General features: G+C 54.7%; 1 protein-coding gene across 4 annotated transcripts; it reads left to right on the top strand.

Annotated features, from left to right (window-relative positions):
* The first annotated feature begins 5502 nt into the window (after nt 1–5502).
* LOC119096466 (copine-8) lies at nt 5503–14151 on the top strand. Of its 4 annotated transcripts, none has more exons than XM_037219376.1 (10): nt 5503–5540; nt 6386–6520; nt 6760–6934; nt 7474–7590; nt 7937–8425; nt 8622–8808; nt 9543–9692; nt 10986–11108; nt 11544–11717; nt 13291–14151. In XM_037219376.1, the coding sequence occupies exons 2-10, from the start codon at nt 6420–6422 to the stop codon at nt 13431–13433; spliced, it is 1659 nt and encodes a 552-aa protein (XP_037075271.1). In that variant the 5' UTR covers nt 5503–5540; nt 6386–6419; the 3' UTR covers nt 13434–14151. The 4 variants fall into 4 exon arrangements, with proteins under 4 accessions (XP_037075271.1, XP_037075272.1, XP_037075273.1 ...); XM_037219377.1 differs by lacking the exon at nt 5503–5540 and adding an exon at nt 5563–5660; XM_037219378.1 differs by lacking the exon at nt 5503–5540 and adding an exon at nt 5760–5918.
* The last annotated feature ends 4970 nt before the right edge of the window (nt 14152–19121 follow it).

Here is a 19121-nt window from a genome sequence, read left to right as displayed (position 1 = left end):
GCAAGGTTATGTGATGGAGTCAAGTTAGGCATTTCATGGCAGGCGGTCGTAATGGAAATGAGTATTGGTTCAAAATGGTGATTTGGCAACGGGCGCTACCAGCCGGGAGTAGAATTTTTATTCATTTTCCTGTACTGACGTAGCGCTTTCTTTGTTTTATAATGTGTGACCAACACGTTTTATTGTATATACACATAACCCCATACAAGCCTTGTTTCGGGCTTGCAGGCGACTAGGTATTGCGTTGACCGTAACGCACGCTGTGGCTTTGTGCCCAATAGGTCAAGGCGGGCGTCGAGGAATAATTTCACGAGGCTACAATGCTTTCAGGGTCCTGACCACGATATCCGACGTAATACCCAGGCTGTTAGGTATTACGTCGGATAACTGGGCACATGGCACGCCGCTCTTATTTGCCCATTTAGCAGTGCTGGTCCTCGGGAATAGCCTACCAACAAGAATATATGAATTGTCATTTAGGCAGTTTTGGGAAACTGTCGGCTGGTGATTTCACTGATGGACATTGAACTGACACGCTTGAAATTGGCAGATAATGCTCACGGCCGAATGGCAGAGTCTGCTCATACCTATCGCCGGCCCTATTGTCGACGCTGCTTGTCTTGTGTGCTCGTTGGGATGTGTGGTTCGTTTCAACGTGTCATGTGTGACCGTTGGATTTGATTTTTCGGGTAAACATACCTTTCATGGTAAATACATTTAGCCGCAGACACACCGTGTTTCACGTTCGAAGGCTCGTGTGGGTATTGCGTAGACCTTAACGCGCGCCCTGCTTATTTGCCCTGGAGGCCGTGGTACTGTCTGTGAAAAGCCAACCGGGGCTAGAATATTTCAGATGCCATTTAAACGGCTTTATAATAATGTCCACTAGTCGTTGCACCGATCGAAACTATACTGACACGTTTGAAATCGGTAGATAGTGCTGGCGGCAGAGACGTAAAGAGTCCGCTCATGGCCATCGTCGGCCCTATTGGTAACTCGGAGCGGACTTAGCTCAATCACGTTGTGTCCATGAATCATTTGGAGCACCTTCCAGTAGTTTATAAATGCAGAAAAGCTATGCCATGCAGCGAAATTCAAGATTTCACAGCTGACGGCCGGAAGGTAAATGGAAGTGAATGCTTGGCTGGAAAGGCAATATGTAAACTGGCGCTGCCTGCCGAGAACTAGGCAGAGGAACGCATCAAAAAGACATGTCGCCCATACTCATTTTGCATTTCGTTTTTTACTTGGTTGCCATAGGATAAATCTCAACAATTTTGGAAGGGGGGGGGCGAAGTGCCATGAAACGTAGAGATCCCACGTTTCTACGCTTGCAGCCCAAAAGGCACAACGTGATTGATTTCCCCGTCCCAAATGTGATGGCTTCTCTCTCATGTCATGCGTGACTATTACACCAGATTTTTCAAACAAACACACGTTTCATGACATTCACATATAGCTGCATGCGAACCTCGTGTCATGCTCACAGGCGGGTAGGTATTGCGTCGGCCTGAACGTACGCTGGTTGTTTGTGCCTAATAGCCAGTGTTTGTCCGCGGTAGTAATCTGCCCAGCGATGCATATTGCATTTATTCTCTGAGCATTTTTAAAATGGTTTTAACATTATTCAATACTTCAGCATCATTCAACACTGTGAACTAATGATTTCTGACATTGATATATGCTTACGACCACCCATTACATGATAAATGCACATGGATGTTAATGCACCCATTAGTATATTAGAAGCATGTAGTATATATATATATATATATATATATATATATATATATATATGCATATATACATGTATATATATACATATCTATGTATATATCTGGGTATCGTTATTTTTGACGACAGACAGACGAATCTCGCAAAACTTGCACGCCTGCTTCGTTGTGCGTTGGTGCGATACGGGTTGGAGTGTAATACGTGATCAGTGGAAATGGTGTTCTCATGTTGCTCTGGGCCTAACACGGACTTTACGCCTCCGTGTGCCCCATCACACATCACGCTAATGATCTTCGCAATGTTGTTGTCAATTGGCTGACCTCATCCCTGCTGCCGTTGCATGGGAAGTCAAGGAGTGCTGAAAAGTAAAATGCTCCATAATGGCAGTTCAACCATCAACATGAGCTATCAGCACCATAAAACCGCATTAACAGTACAGAACGAGCAATACCATATACTTGGCGGTTCGTCAGACCCCAGCCGTACAGCCATTCTCGTCATTCCGATACTCTGTTGTGCATAGGCTATTAGACATATGGTGGGTCATCCGAACTCGCAATTACCTACCACAGATCAAATCAAGGTTAATAACTGTATTCAAGGCCGGTAAACAATGCACGCTTCACCGTCTCTATGCATAACTAGTCATTTTTCGTCATTCGTCATTTGCCTCCATGCATGAGCCCCTGTATGGTAGTTTTTCCGTGCGGATCTGATTGCGTACCATTTCGGTATATGGCTGGAACCCCCTTTACATCTTCCGCAATATTATTTATACGTCTATACAACTGGTGCCTCTTTGGCGCGAGACATGCGCGCACTGGCCTATGGTGTCTGCCCTCTCCCCACCCAGTCTCCAAGTGCACGCCTCCTCAAAATTAACGGACACGCACCATTCGCTCCTTCTCTCGCGACGCATCATCCTTAGTACCTACAGTATCATAATACTCTGGCATTTGACGGGGTGTTGCTACATACGGTCCGCTGCTAGACGCCTAACGCCTACTCTATCGCGCACCCTATTTCAAGAGAATTTGCAATAAGTACCACAAAACTGCTCTCTGCTGCCTTCGCCCTGAGCACACCTCCATTACCAAAGACTTCGTAAAACAGTGGAGCGAACTGTACTTATGCAAAACTTTTGCTATCTCGTCCACATTATGCATTCCTGTATCATTGTCATACATCCCTCGGTCTCATTCAATGCCGGGTTCACCGCAATCTGGCCTATGCTGTTACGGAGATCGATGGCCTTGGCCGATCAGCTGATCGCTCGCGCCAAATCGCCTGTCGTCAAGCGCGTGCACTTTGGCGCGTGTATGAAGATGTTCTTATTGGTCGGGCGGGAGAAGTTTCAAAAGCGTCGAAGCCAATCACCGGACCGGACTGCGGATAGATCACGACTTGGCGCATGGGCTGGTCTTTGGAGGCGGGATCTAGGTGAGGTCAAGCAAGGAGCAGGCAAATATGGAGGGAACCGAACATATCGCCTGCCATGGCTGCAATTATAACAACATTACAATTGGCTTGTCACGAAGCATCACTGCTGATAGCCAATGCAGCAATAACATAAAGTGCACGACACAGCAAGAAGAGGCACTTTCGATAAGTTTCACAAGAGCACCATGTATACAATTTCGCTATCATCATGGAGACAGTGGAACTATCCCTCCTGAACAAAATGCCATTCGGGTGTACCCACTCGGAGTTAGCAATAGGGCCGATGCTAGGCGTAAAGTGAACTCTACATTTCGGCCGCCGGTATCATTTGTCCATTTCAAACGTAACAATATAACTTCTATCGGTGCAACGACTAGTGGACATCATTCTAAAGCTGCTTAAAAACGGCATCTGAAATATTTTAGCCCCGGTTTGCTTTTCACGGGCAGCACCACGGCGAATTGGGCACATAGCCAGGGCGTGCGTCAAGGCCTAAACAATACCCACACTCCTGCGAGCGTGAAACACGGCGTGCATGCGGCTACATGTATATACCAGGAAAGGAACGTTTACCTGAACAATCAAGTCCAACGTTCACATACGACACGCGGAAAAGCAGCATGCATCCCAACGAGCGCACCAGAGAAGCAGAGTTAACAATAGGGCCGGTGATAGGCATGGGCGTACTCTTTACGTTTCGGCCGCCAGTATTATTTGCCCATTTGAAACGTGTCAGTATAGTTTCCATCGGTGCAACGATAAGTGGAAATCATTACAAAGCTGTTCAAACAGCATCTGAAATATTCTAGCCCCGGTTGGCTTTTCACAGGCAGTACTACGGTCTCCAGGGCACATAACCAGAGCGTGCGTTAAGGCCTACGCAATACCCACGCGGGCCTTCGAGCGTGAAACATGGTGTGGATGCGGCTAAATGTATATACCATGAAAGGCATGTTTACCTGAAAAATCGAGTCTAACGATTGCATATAGCACGTGGAAAAACGGTACTTACCCCAACAAGCGCATAATAGAACAAGAGTTACCAATAGGGACGGAGATAGGCTTAAAACACAGCTCTTTACGCATCGGCCGCCAGCATGGTCTGTCCAAATCAAACGCTTTCTTAAAATGGTGTTGCTGATAGTCGCATCGATTGGAAGTTAATTGGCACGTTTGAAATGGGTGTACAGGGATGACGGCCGAAAGGCAAAAATTGCGATTATGCGCATCAACGGCCATACTATTGACTCGAAGTGGACTAACCTACAAGGCATTTTGTTCAGAAATAATTTCAAACACCCGGCAGTCGTTTCCAAACGCATCAAAGCAACGTCACGCATTGAAATTGGAGAGTTCAGAGCAGACAGCCGGAAGGTGAATTGAAGAGTTGGGCTGCAAAGGTATACAAGGTCCGGCGTTGGCACCCGAAACATTGACGGAGGAACGCCTGAGAAAGCAAAGGTGCTTATAGTAATATTGTAGTCGATTATTCCCATCCATTGCCATAACGTTAATGCCTAACTTACAATCTCAGAGTGTCTAATGGTGAGCGTGCCATAACACTCACGGAACCCGCGTTTCAAGTCTAGGAAAAACCATTGCCGTCTAAATCGTATCAAAATGGTGTCCGCCAGTGGTTGCACCGACGAACATGATTTTGAAATGTTTGTTAAAGACCGATAACGCTGGGAGCCGAAAACGTTGAGTCAGTTCATGCCTTTTTCCGGCCCCATTGGCAACTCAGTGTGGACATGCCTGAATGCGGTTTGTTCATGGATTACTTGGACCTCCTTGCAGTAGTTTCTTGAGAAAGCCTACTGGGAAAGGTGGTTTTTCGCCATTATCAGGTTCGCCAGTGATACGAAGCGAAGACCATAACTCGTATCACGTGACGTCATGAGCAGTAGGTAAAACGCAGCTTTTTTATTCGTTTGTTTTTTCAAATAGCATAAGAATGTAAACCACGAATACATAGGTAGATGCACGCACACCGTAACGGTGTCCCGGAACGTGGTGAGCAGCGAGAAAACAGCCCGAAAAACGTGTCCCACTGAAAGTTTTCAACTGATGACCAATTCATTCGTCCCGGTGACGTCATCAGTGGGATGCAGGACATGTGTTATTACGAACACCTCCTTGGTTTTCAATGTTGTCATCATAAGTGGCTGGTGAATCCTTGTAATATTGCGAAATGTAAAAAAAGATCCATTTTTTCACATTTCTACCAGTGACGTCATGGGCAGCACAAAACTTGTCATTGGGATGATTTGCCCGGCCTGGCAGCGACGTTTTGTCAGCTGATTAGCCGGTCCTCATTACAGACCTAAGCCGATGCTCTTCCCTCCGCAAACATTGTCGGCCGGAAGGTAAAGAACACTAGGAGGAGTTTCAAATAATTCAATTTCAAATAATTCTTGTGAAAAATGTTTCTAGGAGTTTGATCTTAATGCTCTCAAGCATTGCCCCTCCATGTGCTGAAATTGATGGTGACTGCACTATATTCTTGAATGTTCAGACGTGTGGTATATCTGTGCAGAACTGTTTTCTCCAATGTGGCTGCCAAGGCATAGATACGTGGTATTGAGTGCATTTTTGCAGTCTGGTTTTGTGGTTCATGGGATTATTTCCAAGGGTAGAATTGATAAACACTGGATGCCAGAAGAACCAGAAAAACATTTTTATTTACCTCAGATGACCAAATCTAGAATTGCTGAAAATACCTTTCATGCCACATGCCCAGCATAGTAAGGATGTGTCATAAATTTGATAGCATGTTGACCATAAATGGGATTGCTTTGAAAAAGTTGCTGACTGCCAGTGGTGTCTTCAAGTTCACATAGTGAGCAATGGCATAGCCAAGAAGAGTCCTTGGGATCATGCCCCTGGATGTGGTGGGGGTTACATAGTGTCTAAAGGCACAGTCCTTTTGGGCTTTTGATTCTCATAGGGCATCTAAAATTCAATGACAGGCACCTGGAGCATCAAAATGGAATATGGAAGCAGGGCCCAGATGATGGCTGCAATAAAGAGGATATGGTATTGAGGTGTGCCCCTTTACCCTAATTTCCAAAAATCCAGACACCCTTGAGATGTATGTTGCACATCACACCACAAATTTGTGTGATATGAACATCATCTATAATTGCTGTATGCTTTTACCATGACCTCTCTTGTTATTAAAAAGAGCTCCTAACAGGCCCTCCCTCAACAGGCTGCTAAGATAGCTGGGACTCCTCTGCTCTGCCATGACAGCACCACCAGCACCAGGTGTGCTCCACCCTGGTGCATTTCGCCCTGGGGCTGTGGCGCTGCCGTCATCGCTGGTAGAGGTCTCCATCTGCTGCAGGTACACCCTCCATATTTACCCATTATTCAGCAAGCACACTGCTGTGCTCATGTGTGGTGCAATGTCAAAACTTTATCACATGCCTTCCCAATAAGACATATATGGTTTGTATGACACAATTGTTGTGCTCTGTAGGGTTTCTTTTATCCAAGGGCTTCACATCTTGATGCTTCCAAATATAGCTATGTTTGCTCATAAAGTGCTGAAGAATGGCTCATCAGCCATGTTTGTGCCACCAGTGGTCTCCGAGACCTGGACATCATGTCAAAATCGGATCCGTGCTGCATTCTCTACCTGGCTGAGGGCATGGCCACACAATTTTTTGAGGTGGGGCGAACCGAGGTCATCAAGAACAACCTGAACCCAGAGTTTGCCACCAAGTTCCAGATCAGCTACAAGTTTGAAGAGAAACAGGTTTGTGGCCACCAGCCTTCCAAGCAGTGCACATGCACAGGACGGGTCACCTCAACAGAGGCCCTTGCAACAGGAGCAGTGTGTTGACCCAGGCTAGAAGTGTCTGCCTTAGCGGCTGTGGCGTGAATGCGGTCCCTGGATGTTACAGGTTTTTTTAAGATGCTTGTGCAGCTGGGAATGCTGCTTTTTGCCCCGGCAGGTCAGCCAGATGACTGTCTGCCGGTTGTGCCCTGTAGTGTTGTGCCGGGTGCTCCTTGGTTTTTGTGAACCAGGAAGTAGCTGGGGGCTAGGTGCCTTCTGAAGGCCTTATCACAGAAACATTGTAAACAACTGGTAATGCACAGACTACAGAATGTATAACACTGTTAAAGAGCTATGTGCTTAAGCAAAACAGAAGGTTTCATCAGGTGCCAATAACTGGGACATGCTGGTTATCTCACCATCTCCAGAAACTCGTGCGGACTGATAGTAAAGAGATGTGCACTGTGTGCTGATGTGCACTGTCCCAGTGATGTGACATGCTCGTTTCGCCCAAACAGCGGCTCAAGTTTGATATCTACGACTGGGACGTGAAGGTGGCGTCGGTGCAGGAGCAGGACTTTCTGGGCCGGGTGGAGTGCACCGTCGGAGAGCTGGTCTCGGCTCCCAACAGGAAGGTGACTAGTGCTGCCCAGCCACCAGCTGGATCTGGGGTTAGGGGAGGCGGGGGAGGGCATCCAACTAGTGGAATCAGTGAGCGAGCAGTTGTCAGCCCTTTGGCTGTGTTCCCTTGAAAGGCTACGGACGTAACCTTTCGCCTGCATTTTCCTGCCAATTTTCGATAATCTGTGTTCTGCCTTCTGACCGGCTCGTCAGTCGAAAGGCAGACGTCTGTCCTTCAGAGTCTGTGCGTCAGCTCACTTCGTGGTTCGTTTTCTTGGAAAGCGATGACTGTGAGCGTCAGTGGTCGGCATGCACGTTCCGCGGCCACCGCATGGGGTAACCCAGCGCGTTCGGTCTCAGTTCCAGAGGAAACTGTCGGAAAGCTCTGGCGTGCTGTCCGTCACGGCCGAGGAGCTGGCTGCCTGTCGCGAGGTGCTCACTCTCTCTCTCTCAGCGCGCAAGGTCGACAAGAAAGACTTCTTCAGCAAGAGCGACCCCTTCCTGGCCATCAGCCGCGTCAACGAGGACAACTCGTATACGGTGGTGCACCGCACCGAAGTGGTGAAGCGGAGCCTCAACCCTGACTGGCGCTCGTTCACCGTGCCCCTGGTGAAGCTCTGCAACGGCGACAAGCAGCGCTCACTGCGGCTGGAGTGCCTCGACTGGGACAACGACGGCAGCCACGACTCGATCGGCGCCTGCCACGCGAACGTGGCGCGCCTGGTGCAACCCGCCTCTGCCGCCGCGCCCAACACCTACGCGCTGATCAACGAGCGCAAGAAGGCCAAGAAGCGACGCTACAAGGACTCGGGCACGCTCGTGGTCAACTCGGCCCGCCTGACGGTGCAGGTGAGCCTGAACGGCCGCACTCTGGGGAGCGGGTGCGAGGGCGCAGCCAGTCACTGCGCGCGGCACCGGCGCCTCGTGCGCTGCGCCGTGGGGCGCCGCGTCCGCTGCGGGTACGCGCCCGCCCCTGAGGCTGGGTCATGTCGCGGAGTGGCGTGCCCGTGACCGGGCTGTGACGCCAATCTGTCGTCGTTGCCAGGCGACGTTCCTGGACTACATCCAGGGCGGACTGCAGCTGCACTTCACCGTCGCCGTCGACTTCACCGCTTCCAACGGCAACCCGGCCGACCCGCGGTCGCTGCACTACCGGGACCCGCGCGGCGCCGACAACCAGTACGTCACGGCCATCCGCGCCGTCGGAGACATCATCCAGGACTATGACAGCGGTGGGTGCCGGTGCAGGGAGCGCGGCGGGTGTGGCGGGGAGGGGAGGGTGACGCTGCGGGCGGGCGGGCTGGGTGGAGGACGCCGGACGGAGGATGCTGGCGCAGGGCGAGTGCCGCACCGGGGGCGGAGGGATGCCGTGCGGCGGCGTGAGGCGGTGTGCGCGTCCTGCTACGGCTGTTGGTGGAGGACGAGATCTGCTGTGGAAACGAACCCGCTGCACAGAAGGTAGAGAAGGTGGTGGCGTAGATAAGAAGAATGTGTTGTGGTGCGTTGTCGGTACAAGGGCCACTGCGTGGGACACCTTTCGGTCTCACAGAGTGGGCGGAGCGCCCTTGACGCCGACAGCATTGAGAGCTGTTGGGCTAGGTGCGGGCAGGGGAACCGGCGCTGGGCGCGGACTGTGCTTAAGGTCAACTGCTTTCTTTCCTAGTCAGGTGGAGTGTTGTAGCGCTGCCTTTGTAGTGTAGAACCCATAAGTGTGCCTTGGTTATTGCTGTCTGTGAAGGGCGTCCAGGGGGCAATGTGTGCACATGAATGTGTGGTGACATCTCTGGCATCCTGTTATTGACGTCTGCGCTCAGAGGTCTTAGCTGCGTTCTGTAGTGCACTGAGCTGGAGCAGCCTGGCTGGAACACACCCACTTGGCATGGCCAGTCGTAGCGAGGGCCGCCCGCCTCTGCTGCGGCCGGCGGCGTCGCCTCAGCTGACCGTGACGGGCCTGCGCCCCCGGCAGACAAAATGTTTCCCTGTCTGGGTTTCGGGGCGCGCGTGCCGCCGACCGGCCAGGTGTCGCACGAGTTCTTCCTCAACGGCCACCCGACGGATCCGTACTGCCGGGGCGTGGACGGCGTGCTACAGGCCTACTACAATGCCCTGAACACAGGTGAGTGGGAGGCGCCGCGCCAGCACGCACGGCTCAGGGTGCGTTTCACACGAGACAAGTGGGTGGGATGGGGCTGTCGTCTCGAGGCCGGCTGTCTACATATGGGGTCTCGTATTAGAGCAGTTTGCCTGCGACAGGGAGGCACATGCCGATCTCAGCACCCGGACTGAGCGGGCTCCGAAGAACCGATGGTCATGTATGACAACGACCGACTGTACCTTCGCGTGTAATGTGCAGCTGGCAGCTGTAGGTTGTGTCCGAAATAAGTGCTGTATAGAATAGGACGTGTCCTAGCGCGTATGCGTGTGAAGTCGTCTTGCAAAGACGGGATATTTCGTCGCCATTCCATTTGTGAATGTGCGGTGTCCAGACGGTGGCCAATGTATCCTTGGTTTAGAAACACTGTCCGTCCTGATAGCTCAATTGGTTAGATGGTCTGCTTTTCAATTCGCCCACCCGTTGTGGGGTGGATTCGAGTGGCCTCGCGTGCTCGCAATCCGCCCCTACTGAGACGGCTTGCGTTCGGTGATTGCGGCCGTGCTAAAGGTCAGATGACGTCAGAGGACGGACGGGCCGTGCCGAGCATTGCGGCACATCAAGATTTCGCCGTAAAATTACGTCGTTGACCGGGAATGTCACGATCGCATGGCGGAGTCATGCAGCAAGCACTGCCCAGCGTCGGCGCTGATTCCAGAAATTCGTCCAATGGAAACACGAAAGCGAAAAACCGTATTTTCAGACCTCGTACGTCATTGCGTCTCACTGTGAGCGCAGACGGCATGTTACGGGCGAAAAAGCTATCACGAGCAATGCATGAATAGCCGTAAGCCTAAAATGTCTGCCTTACGGCGCGCACTGATGTTCAGTAACGAAAATCGGGGCGCCACACATGAAGAGATGACGTGGGCCCGCGAAGCACAGCTGGCAGAGCGTTTTTCCACGATGTGCGCGAGCTTGTGGCTGCCGGCCGGACTGACGGTCTGGTGTTCCGTCTTCGCCGGCCACGGTCGGCGCGGGGGCTGCGGCGCCCTGCGACCACGGATGTGGAATGCGCTGTTAAGTGTCCCGGAAACCTTGGGCTGTCGCCTGTGGCTAGCTAACCAGACGAGCGGGAACGATGTTGGCGACAGGAACCTTATTTGTTTTACCGCTCACTTGTTTGGCTATGTAGCCCATTCACGTGATTTTGTAAGATCTCGTCGGTTTGTCTTTCAACTGACTTGCTTGTGCCACGCGTGTCGTGCGTTTCATGACCTGATCGTGTCGTTGACCTGACCTGACCGTGTGTTACAGTTCAGCTGTACGGACCCACGTGTTTTGCGCCGGCCATCCGGCACGTGGCACGGTTCGCCAGCACCTGCGAGCCGGGAAAACACTACTTCGTGCTGCTGATAATCACGGACGGCATCATCACAGGTCGGTAGTCGTGGCGGACGGCAGCGCCGGTCCACAGTTGTCCGTCGGTGGCGGGAAGCCAGGTCACTCCGGCGGTGCTCTGCACGGCGGTGTGATCACCTGACGCTGTGCTGTGTCCGTGTCAGGCGGAAGTGTACTGTGAGCTGGTATGCCAGGTCGGTCTGATCTGCGGTCTGTTCCGGCCGTCTCAGCCAGTGTCGGCTTCTCCACGAGGCCGAGACTGGCTCTCGTCTGTGTCGAGCTGTTCCGGTATGGCTTGTTAAGTGGACCGCGCTCCGAGCCGGCGGCGTCTGCCAGCCGCCTGCAGCGCCACCGCCGCCCGCCGCCCCCGCCGCCCCCCGCCGCCCCCCGCCGCCCCCGCCGCCCCCCCCGACCGTTTGGCACGCCGCCGCCCGCCGCCCGCCGCCCGCCGACGGCTGTGCGCCCCGCCCGCAGACCAGCCAGACACGGTGGCGGCGCTAGTGGACGCCTCGGCCCTGCCCATGTCCGTCATCATCGTGGGCGTCGGCAGCGAGGACTTCTCGGCCATGGAGTACCTGGACGCCGACAACCAGCGGCTGCGCGACAGCCGCGGCCGCGCCGCCGCACGTGACATCGTCCAGTTCGTCGGTACGTGGCGCGGCCGTGCCGGCGCCTTGGGCCGCCGCACACGCTCTGTGGGGACGATGAGCGACACCTGAGGCGGCTGCTCGTCTTCAGCCTGTACGACTGCCACGCTTGGGGCTTGCCATGACTGAAGCGCCGCTGTACAGCTAAGAGCCTAGGTAGGACCGATGTGGCTGGGCCGACGTGCAGAAGCTGGGTACCACTGCTTCCGAGTGTGTCGCTGCGGCTGGTCTCGTTTGGTCCTCAGCGCTCTGTTATAACATGTGCACCCACGCCGCGTGGGTCCACCGGCACCAGCCGCCATGAAATGTCGCTGTGCACGACGCTGCTTGTGATTCTTGTATCCTTCCCCCCCCCCCCCCCCCCCGGTCACCAGGGCTCCCCGTATCCGCCACCTGGTCACATTAAACTTCTCTGTATCCGTTTCTCCGGGTCACCATTGCTCCCTGGGTTCGTTCCCTGTTCATCAGGGCTCTCTGTACCTTTGCCCCGGTCATAGAGGCTTCATGTGCCTGTCGTCTGGTCACCAGGGTTTGGTCTGTCCTTCCCCCGGGTCACCAAGGCTCCCTGTATTGCCAGAGCTGCGGCGGCACCTGGGTGCGACTGGCGGCGGCGGCGCGCCCGGCTCTGCCCGGGACCGGCTGGCTCGCGACGTGCTGGCCGAGCTGCCCAGCCAGCTCACCGAGTACATGCGCTCGCGCGGCCTTCGGCCCGGCACGGCGTCAGGCACGGCGCCGCCGCCGCCGCCCGACCCCAGCGGCCCCACTGTGCTGACGTACTAAAGCAGGTGTGTCCTGATCCCCGCCCTCCGCCGCCTCCCTCGTGACCCCGGCAGCCCCACCGTGCCGACGCACTGAGACAGATGTGTTCCGATCCCCGCCGCTCCCCCCCCCCCCCCCCCCCCCTACTGTTTCCTATCTCCCTCCTGCCCCCGGCGGCCCCACGCTGCAGACATACTGAGGGAGGTGCGTTCCAATTCCCACCTCCACCCCCGCCGCTGCCTTGCTCCTGACCCAGGCAGCCCCACCGTGCTGACGTACTGAGGAAGGTGCGTCCCGGTTCCCGCCCCCACCTCGCCGCTGCCTTGCTCCTGACCCCGGCGCTAGACCGCTTATTCGCCTTGCGACGTTTGGTTGGTGTGCGGCGATCAATGCTAGTATCCTCGCACACCTCGCATCTCTGTGGAGATTCAAGGAGGATGGGGACGGTTGTACAGAGTTTGTTCTCTGTCAGCTATGGAAGGTTGTTCTGCTTTAGTGGTTCTGTTTAAATGGCTTGATGGTACGTTTCTCCTGTGGAGTTTTAAGGACAGGTTGAAGATTGTTTTACTTCCTACTGCGCAGCGCGCACATAGAAATGGTGACCGAGTTGCTCGTCGTTAATGCCGCGCACCCGTGTACTGTATCTGACCCCGCAGCGGTTTCTGCGGCCTGCTGAGTACATGTGGCACCATACGGCCCATGAGGCAGCGGGCTGCTCGTGGTGTGGCGTGGTGGGGTGGTGCGCGGGCCGAGGCCGTCCGCGCACCGCGAGCTGTCCGGCGCGGCCGTCCGACCGGGCACCCACCGTCCTTCAGAGCTGCAGCGGGCGACCGGACAGCACGCGCCGGGCCCGGCGGCGCAGGCGGCGCTCGCCGACCTCGTGCTGACCGAGCTGCCGGGCCAGGTGGTCAGCTACATGGCTCAGCACGGCAAGACAGCGCCCCCGGCGGCGACCTGATGAGACACGTCCACCTGCCGCTGGGGAGACGGCGGCGCGCGCCCGCCCGTCCGCTACTGACGAAGGATCTGGTGAGGTGTAGAGGGTTTTAGGAGGCCAAAGTGACATGCGAGGGGATCTGGGTCCCCTTTGATGTGCACTATTTTTTCTGACGGTACTGTACTGCGCGTGAGCTGTCACACACTGCCATCTATTGGTTTTATTAAGGACGATATTTTGCTTATCTTTTGATTGGTTATACTTTGTATCAGTTATGTTGCCGTGATGCAGGTGTGGAATTAGGAAAAAACATAGATGCGTGTGCTGGAGCAATTTAGGTGCATCCTGGAAGTCCGTGCCGTCGGCACGAATGGAAACAACATCGATTTAAGTGTCTGATCATTGGAGATGTGTCCCGGAAGCCGGCGGCCTTGGCTTGCAGTGCGGAACAACGGGCCGTAATATGTGTCAGGCTGATTCGGCCCTGCAGGGGCGTGTGACTGTCACCGACAGTGTCACTGTGACTGCGTGACTGCGTGATTGTCAGCCAGGCTGATGGCGAAGCGTTGCGTCCGTGTTCAATGTTCACGCTCTGTGTGGGTCATGAGGGAGGGGCAACCGCTGCGGCATGCGCTGTTGGGGCGTCTTGTTAGCGCGCGGCTGGTTTCGGCGGGACGCCAGTGAGAGGCGCCGCACCGGACTGCCGACGGTCTGCGGCAGGAGGAGGGGGGGGGGGGGGGGGGGGACGGCGCGGTCGGCCTGGCGAGCAGGGCCGCAACGCGGCGACCCCAGCGACACACGGCGAAATGTGGCCGAAGCTCGGACCAGAGATGCTCAGTGGAGAGAGGCTGGGTGGCGCGAAGCCGTGACGTGACCACCCCTCCCCTCAGTCTCGCCCCCCCCCCCCCCTAAGCCAAGCCCCTCCCTCTGCCATGGGGAAGTCCACTCGGAGTTGTCAGACAGACGCGAGCTTCGAATGATCAGATAGCTGAACTCTTCATAATCGGCACGGCTGTTTGTGTGAGGATTGCCTCCCGATGCTGCTGTTGCTTGTCGAGACGGCTGTACGTGTCACTGCCAAACATTTATGGTACAACGCTGTAAACCGGGCCGAACAGAGCTGGTCACGGCGACGCCACTCGGCTGTCATCACGGCATCTGGAGACCGGTGGCTGCCCCTGGTAGTGTATTCTACCTGGTGTGCCCCCGACAGTAGTTGGCCGCGTTTCCTTGAAGAGAACTGCTTAGCACAGTATGTAGTTTGCTATTCCGAGGTTATCGGTTGGAACCTTTCACATACAGCGCTTCCCGCTTTCCAATAATAGCTTGGGAGACTGCAACATCGATCGCCTAATCTGTAGCGTTTATAGGTGAATAGTTGGGAGGACAGATCGTCGGTGAACATCCATGTGTAAGATTTCATTGCTAGTGGGGCTGGCACATTGGATGTAGTTATTCGCTTCGGGTAGTGTTTTGGAGGGCGGTACATCAGGTTTTTAAGTGTCGCTGCGTTGCATCGATGCACACAACGACGCATTCCGAGTCATTTCCCGGATGGCCGTGTTGGTCGTTAAGGTGTCCCCCCACCCACCTCCCCGCCGCTGCGTCACCAGGCGCCCGCCCACTCGCACGCGCGCCCGGCATGCGTTCCACACTAAGGAGGATGTTCGTGCTGGCCTGACCCGCAGCGAACGCCGGTATCTTGAGGCGGGCTCCGCCGTTGTGACTGCCCCCATCCCACATCCAGGCTGTAGTCCGCATGTGGGCACGGAGCTCTGCCGCGTGGAAGTGATGTTAACGCTGCCGGCTCCTAAGCTGAGAGCCGACGCTCGACGGGATCCGCGCGGCGAGATGTTAGGCTAGGTGATTCTAGATGTTAGCTGTTAGCTGCATGGTCGAACCTTTCTGTTGCGTCTGGTGCGTGTGAGCGGCGTTGTCGCGTCTTGTGCTATGCGGACGGTGCCGCCCCGGGCTGTAGCGCCGGCCCTTGTCCAACAGCTGGCATGTGGGCGGTGGTGCAACATCGCTGTCAGGTTGACTGCGGTGTCCCTTCTTACGCAGACATTCCTTCCCGCCCCCGCCAAACACCCGGGCGCTGGATGTTTCTACGGCTCCCATAGCAAAGACGGCCTTGTCTCTCAAATGGCGACACCTCGTTACAGGACGTTACTCCTTCAGAGCGCTCCAGGACCGTATGATCGGCCCTCCATCCCCCTGCTGCTTTGATGATTTCCCGGTGGGCTCTGGAGCGTGTGATCGACTCCAGGTGGTTTAAACTGTGACGTGCCGCGCGGGCTGTCGTGGAGGCCGGTGCGGATCCTGCTGATGAGGTGCTGGTTGGGCTGGCGGCCCAGAGCTGTCGCTTGTGCTGGGTCGGCTGCTGTGACTAACCGCGTGGTGTGTGTTTTCACCTCGGTCGCCTGCTGGCGCCGTCGCGGGTTGTTTGCGACCATTGTGCCAGTCGAATCGTGCAAATCATTCAGTTATGTGGCTCCGGTTTCTGTCAGCGCTTTTGACTGCTTGATTTACCCATGAGCTTGAAGCGTTTGCTTATTTTGTCGATTCGTGCAATTTGACCGCAAAGTCGGAGCGATCTGTGCACAAAACGTATTTTCTGTCATTGCGACCCAAGAAATACACATTGCAACAGCAAACAATTTGTCGCCAGTCATCCAGCAAACTCCTAAATCCCGACGAATAGTTGAGACCGTTAGTTGAGAAGTGACCCCGCATTCTGAAACGTAGCGGGCCATGAGTGAAAATGTGTGTATGTGTGTATGTATGCGTGTATAGATTCGTAAAAATCCCACGACGTAGTTCTTCCGATTTCTGAGTCGGTACATTTACTCAACATTGCGACGAACTAATCAGTTAGTTCAATCGTAAATCGCGTACGAATATACCATTTTTAACAAAGAAAATCAGCTAGGCTGCACGATTTGCACAGCCTGTAGCAGAGTCGACAGATCTGCTCGCAAATGCCTCCCGATGCTGGGACTCTAACATCTGGTGGCAGGCGATTCCATGTGTAAGTGACGCAGCACACGGATGGTCAGCGGGCGAGTTCAGTTCGAACACGCGGGGTTTGTCACTAGACTTTCGCAGCCTCGCGTAGACTGGGTAGACACATCGCAGAGCAGGACCACAAGGGCGCGTAAACTGTGGCGCCGCTGGCGACCCAAAATGAGTGGTGAAGAACTTAGAGATTGCGTTGGGCCAAAAATGCCTAATTTCGGCCTCTAAAAATGCCGCTTTCAGGGCGGTAAGTACATGTTCGGACTTCTTGGTTGCGCTAATAAATGTCGCCAAAATTTAACGCTTTTGGATCCTACGTCACCGCACGCCTTGAGGCAGTATGTAATGTGGGGATAAATGAGCCCTTCAATCCATCTTTTTAGTTTCACTGGCAGCTGATGGCTCAAGGTGGCAAGACCTAAAGGGCTATAACGTTTCACATTGCCAGATATCCTACGCTCCCATTTTGGCTTAGCATCAATCATTCGAAGGCCTCAGACTTCTCTGTCTTTGATTTTGCTGAAGGTGAGGGTTTTACTTTTGTCTGCCAAAGGTTGACCTAAAAATTTCATCTAACTTCAGTCGAGGGAAGCTTACGAACAAATCAATTTTAAAAGTGTTTGTTTTGAGACGATTTTACGTACGCCAGTGCTGAGCGATGCTAACTGTTGCTGAAAGCGGAACCAGACGCCGTGTCATCACGTTTCAACGCTCGGAAAACAGCGTAGATTATTTGTCGAATCAGATGAGCCATCCAACTGATAGCAGGCCGTCAATGGCGTGAGAACATCGCCACGTTTGCAGTGCTGGAAAATCTGACAGGATCTCTGAAAGTTCTCCGCCACGCGTTCGTGACATCCCATAAAATACACAAAGCATTGCTAGCGCCAGCGGAAGCACACTGGCTTTGACAAAATAAGCTCATCCGCGCATCGCTTTTTTATTTTGCTCTCTTTCATTGACAGTGACGTTCTTATTGCAAAGGATATCAAGGCCATAAAAACAATACCGATACCAATAATGTTGACATCAGCTATGAAATCGTCCGTCGACGGTTACGGGGCTGGAGATGTACTCATTACATTACATTACTGCTCCTGAACGTGTTCCAGGACTGCAAACGCGGCCTAAATAATTCACATGCATAAACGCCGCAAACAGCCAAGTGACATCCTCGCCGAACACAGCTGCGTTCAGATCAGCACGATGCTTCCAACACTTGACGCCAGCACATCCCGACACCGCTGAGCGCGTGAGTGTTCACGCGGGGATAGGCAGACAGTCTGAGTGCTACCGCAACCGATCAGCGGTGCTCCCCAGTCACGAACGATTCCAGTGGCTGCTTCCGTTATACCACCGTGCCGTCTGCCCCGCGGGGAGGTAACGGAGGCCGCCAGATTCCCCGGTTCTGCCAAAAGCATAGCAGTCTATTGGCGGCGCCCCTGGAACAGTTTGTACAGTCCGTAGACGCCGGCGCCGGTGAGGGCGACGCCGGCGAGGGACGGGCCGCTGGACTCGTGCTGCCGGTGCCGCCAGCCGCCGCCGCAGCGGTCCCAGCCGCGCTCGCCGCCCTCCTGCGGCCGCCTGCTCCACTGCTCGTCGTCCCGCCGCCACGGGCCTGGCGCGTGGTGCGGTGCCGCTTCCCCAAGCCGCCGTCCGCCGCGCTTCTGATCGGCGCCGCAGCGGGACCAGGGGCGGCGCCGCGGCGCCGCCTCCTCCGGCCTTGGTCCGGCGCGCTCCTCCTGTTCGGCTCCCCAGGGGGACCAGGGGCCGCGGCGCAGCGCCTCGTCATAGGCCGGAGCCCAGCGCGGCTCAGCGTCCTGCCGCCTCCAGCCGTGCTGAGGCCGCTCCGACGGCGGCCCGGCGTCTCGCGGGATCCACGGCCCACCCTGCCACTGGTCCCGGTCAGAGGTCATCGCTGCCCGCCGGTGACGCCCAGCTATCCACTGACAAGGGCTGACCGCTCACTGCTGACTCCGGCCGCTCTCCCTGCCGAACGCTGCGCGCTCACACCTGATCGCCGTTACCTGGCACGCAGTGGTTTCTGGCTGCCCCGCCGCCGCTGCCGGTCCGTGAATGGCTGGAGTGGCGCCGCGCCCCCGGCATTTAACTGGCGCATGGCAGCTGACGTAATCCGTCGGCTGCGGCGGCGGCGGCGGCGGCGGCGGCGCGGCAGCTGACGACACAGCCCGCCGGGTGACGCTGACTTGCAGAAAAGGTGGTCACCTGGGGGAAGTTTCGAGTGGAGGTGGCCCCCGGCCACCGAACCTCGTGGACTTGTTATCTCGAGAGTTGATGCGACCAACATCAGTCGCATGTGCAGTGGGGTACACCTTACGTGCATCATTTATCCAGCGTGATGATGATACATTTTAAATCCATGTATTCTGTGAAGGGTTTTAGCTATTTGGATGCTGTCTGCAGTTTAGTAACTTTTGATAGTGAGGTAATTGGATGCCCAAAGCTTGGTATGCGATTCCCACATCCCCAAGCACATTGAATGTTTGCCATATTCACTATTTGCAAGAATTTCAACGTATATACTTTGAAACAGCTTTTGAAGGGCTTAGTTGTTAATTATTAGCCACTCGTGTAGTAGAAAACGGTACATTCAAAACTACGTTTCCAGCTTTCAGACAAAGCAGAAAATGCTTTCAGTGAACTGTATTTGAGCATACACGGACAAATACCGAC

This window comes from Pollicipes pollicipes, unplaced genomic scaffold, assembly GCF_011947565.3.
Source record: "Pollicipes pollicipes isolate AB1234 unplaced genomic scaffold, Ppol_2.1 Scaffold_4295;HRSCAF=5057_pilon_pilon_pilon, whole genome shotgun sequence".
NCBI lineage: Eukaryota > Metazoa > Arthropoda > Thecostraca > Pollicipedomorpha > Pollicipedidae > Pollicipes > Pollicipes pollicipes.
The sequence above is the reverse complement of the archived record's forward strand: the minus strand, read 5'-3'. Positions and strand labels throughout refer to the sequence as shown.